This window comes from Myotis davidii, unplaced genomic scaffold (genome assembly GCF_000327345.1).
Source record: "Myotis davidii unplaced genomic scaffold, ASM32734v1 scaffold992, whole genome shotgun sequence".
Taxonomy (NCBI): Eukaryota; Metazoa; Chordata; class Mammalia; order Chiroptera; family Vespertilionidae; genus Myotis; species Myotis davidii.
The window spans coordinates 447370-450219 of record NW_006283543.1 but is presented as its reverse complement, the minus strand read 5'-3'; the positions used below and the strand labels follow the sequence as shown (position 1 = coordinate 450219).

General features: G+C 50.6%; 1 protein-coding gene across 2 annotated transcripts in view; it reads left to right on the top strand.

Annotated features, from left to right (window-relative positions):
- The window catches only part of CLK3 (CDC like kinase 3), a 33480-nt gene that overhangs the window by 25691 nt on the left and 4939 nt on the right, over positions 1 to 2850 (top strand). The window contains exons 1-2 of one of the 2 annotated variants that reach the window (XM_006753723.2): positions 441 to 1123; positions 1400 to 1466. In XM_006753723.2, the coding sequence (XP_006753786.1) occupies positions 877 to 1123; positions 1400 to 1466 (314 nt within the window). In that variant the 5' untranslated portion in view covers positions 441 to 876. Of the gene's footprint in view, positions 1 to 440; positions 1124 to 1399; positions 1467 to 2850 lie in introns of those variants that run through there. The other variant, XM_006753724.2, reaches the window with a different exon arrangement.

Here is a 2850-nt window from a genome sequence, read left to right as displayed (position 1 = left end):
AAATTAACTCTGGTGCCGTGTCATTTTTTTTTTTTTTTTGATACTTGCAACCATAGTAAAAAAAAGATTTATATTTTTGATAGTTATTTTATATATTTAAATGCCATTTAACAAAGAAAAATCAACCAAAAAAATGAGTTTGCATGTCACCTCTGACACGCGTGCAAAAGGTTCGCCATCACTGTCCTAGCCTCTTCGCATGAGAGGCAGTCAAGACGAGGGATGAGCTGCCTGTGTGATGCGACATGTAAAGAAATGACAGAAAGGCCTACAGCTCTAGGCCTTGTCCAGTTGCAGGCCACTTGCCAGGAACAGGGCCTGGTGGTGTTTCTAGTGTGCAAGGTTGTATAGATCTCTGCTGAGACCAGGAGCCCACACTGTAATCACACCTCTGGGAAGGAAAGCCTGTTGTGTGTCTCCAAGGTTATGTGCTGTGGCCATGGATGCTGTCTGGAGGCCTGTAGTAGCTTGGCTCTGAGTGGCAGCTGTCAAGTATGTGCAGGGCTGTGTGGGCAAGAGAGAGGCAGGCAAAGACAAGCTGGGCATTCTGCAGCTGAAGCCAGCGTGGCTTCCGACCATTCTGGATAATGGACCAAGGCTTGGGACAGCCACACTCTTGCGTCGTTTTCACTGCGTCTCCACCCTGGCCGAAGCATACTGGGAGGGTCTGGGAGGGGAACACTTAGTAGAGAAGGGTGTCAAGGCTGTGGCTCTCCGCATAGCCCGGCCCCTCAGCAGCAGAGGCTGGTCATCTTTCTGAGCATCCAAGTTGTCTTTACATACCTGTAGCTGTTTTTACTTTTCTGTTTTTGAAGTCAGTTTGTGTCTTGACGTGTCCCTTGCAATATCCCTATCGTTATATATGCTGTGTGCCTTATGAAATGCTGGGATCTGGAAAATCCAACCAACCAACCCACCGGCTCCTCACCGTCTCCACCTCTGCCTTTGACTGACACCTCAATCTGTCAATCGGAACCGCCTACCATGCGATTGGTCGGATGGCGTTTCGGGGGGCGGTGCATGCAGAGAAGCCAACAGAGCAGTAAGCGCAGCAGCCGGAGTGTGGAAGATGACAAGGAGGGCCACCTGGTGTGCCGGATCGGCGATTGGCTCCAAGAGCGATGTACAGCCACCTTTCGTAAAACTTTACCTCTCTACTTTCTACCCCCTTGTTAGACCAGACCTCTCCTGCCCGGAGGGGCCTCTAGTGCGCGTGGTGCCTTAGTGGGGCCACCAGTAATTGCCTGAATGACACAAACACTAGCAACTTCTGTTTTTAAGAGTGTAGCAGTGAGAGAGAAACCTTTTTTGTTTTTGAAAATTTGAATGCTGTGAACTTGCAGGAGCTGCCGACCCTCTGCCCTCCAGTCCTTCACGCTCTGCTTCTTTTCTCTCCTAGATGAGATTGTGGGGAACCTGGGCGAAGGCACCTTTGGCAAGGTGGTGGAGTGCTTGGACCATGCCAGGTGAGCTGTAGCTGCGAAGTGCTTATCCTAGCTGTCTCAGTTGAGCATGTGCTGCCCCTACATGATTCTTCTACTGTTTTAGAGATGAAGAAACATGCTCAGGGGTTGCCCATATTCCTTAGCTCTTGTGGTGGGGCAGTGCTCCCTCATTCAGAGGCGTGCTTGGAGGGGACAGTTAGTCTCAGCAGTCCAGCTGGTCATGGAGCCCCAAGATAAGATAGTGACGGTGACTGAAAGGAAGCCTCCCAGTTCCAGTTTAAACACCTTTGACCCAAGAGGTTAGGGTTGGGATTAGTGAGCATAGGGTCATGTAGACTATACTGTGACCAGAGAGAGAACTGGCAGATCTGAGAGATGTGGCACATGGTGGCAGCTAAGCTCTCTGGGCTGTACCACTCTGAGTAGCTAGAGGGAAAATTAACTTCTGGAGTCATTATGGGGCAGGGCTCAGGGTCCTTCAAGGGACTCAAAGGGAATCAGCCAGTGGGGTTGTGAAGAGGTAGAATTCAGCTCAAGAAAAGGGCCTTTGAACCCTGAATGCTTCCACAGGCAGCCTCCCTGTGTTGAAGGTTGGAATGCCATCAGGAGATTCTGTTCTAGGAGGAGGCTGGTGGCCATTCCTATGAGGTCCTTTCCTGTCTTGAAAATCTGAGAAAATGAGATAGGGAGAGAAAAGCAGGGTGGGGAATATCTGACCCTTGGGCTGTATGAAGCCTGTGAAATCATTTGGTCTGGCCCTCTCAAGGCATTAAGGGTAAGTTAATTAAATGTTCGACCAAATATAGCAGGCTAATGTTTTAAGTTGATAATTTTGTATGGCCTGCCAGTGATGTTATAAATATCCAAATGGCCCTTGGCAGAAGAAAGGTTCCCTACCCCTGCTCTACAAGATACCTCTTCTCTGGGGCCTGTGAGCCTTTCCTAAGTTACCAAGGTAAGCCTCCCAGAGGTCTCAGAGGCTACACCCTTGCAGGAGAGCTGATTGCTCGTTCCCCACTCAGCATCTGAATTCTGGCTGTTCCAGCCTCAGTAGGTCATCCTACAAGTCACCTCTGGGGGTAGGGGTGGGGCTGGGGGGATGCAGAACAGGAATTGTTAAAATTCTCACTGGACAGTCAATGATCTGTGGCTGGTAGGCAGGCAGGTGGGGGTGGAGGGAGTGTGGTAAAGGGAACAGCCCTTGGCCTCCTAGTGAGAGGCCCCTACTCCGGGCACCCTTAGCTCTTGCCAGGGAACCATTTGTCCATTTTTGCAGACGTGATTAGGAAGGTCAAGAGACAGCCTGACAGGGATCGGAGCTGACTCGCCTACAGGCTGAGTTATTACTGAGTGAACTCTGGGGCTGGTGTTGGTCAGTGGGAGAGGCCTCTGCCCCTCTGCCCAC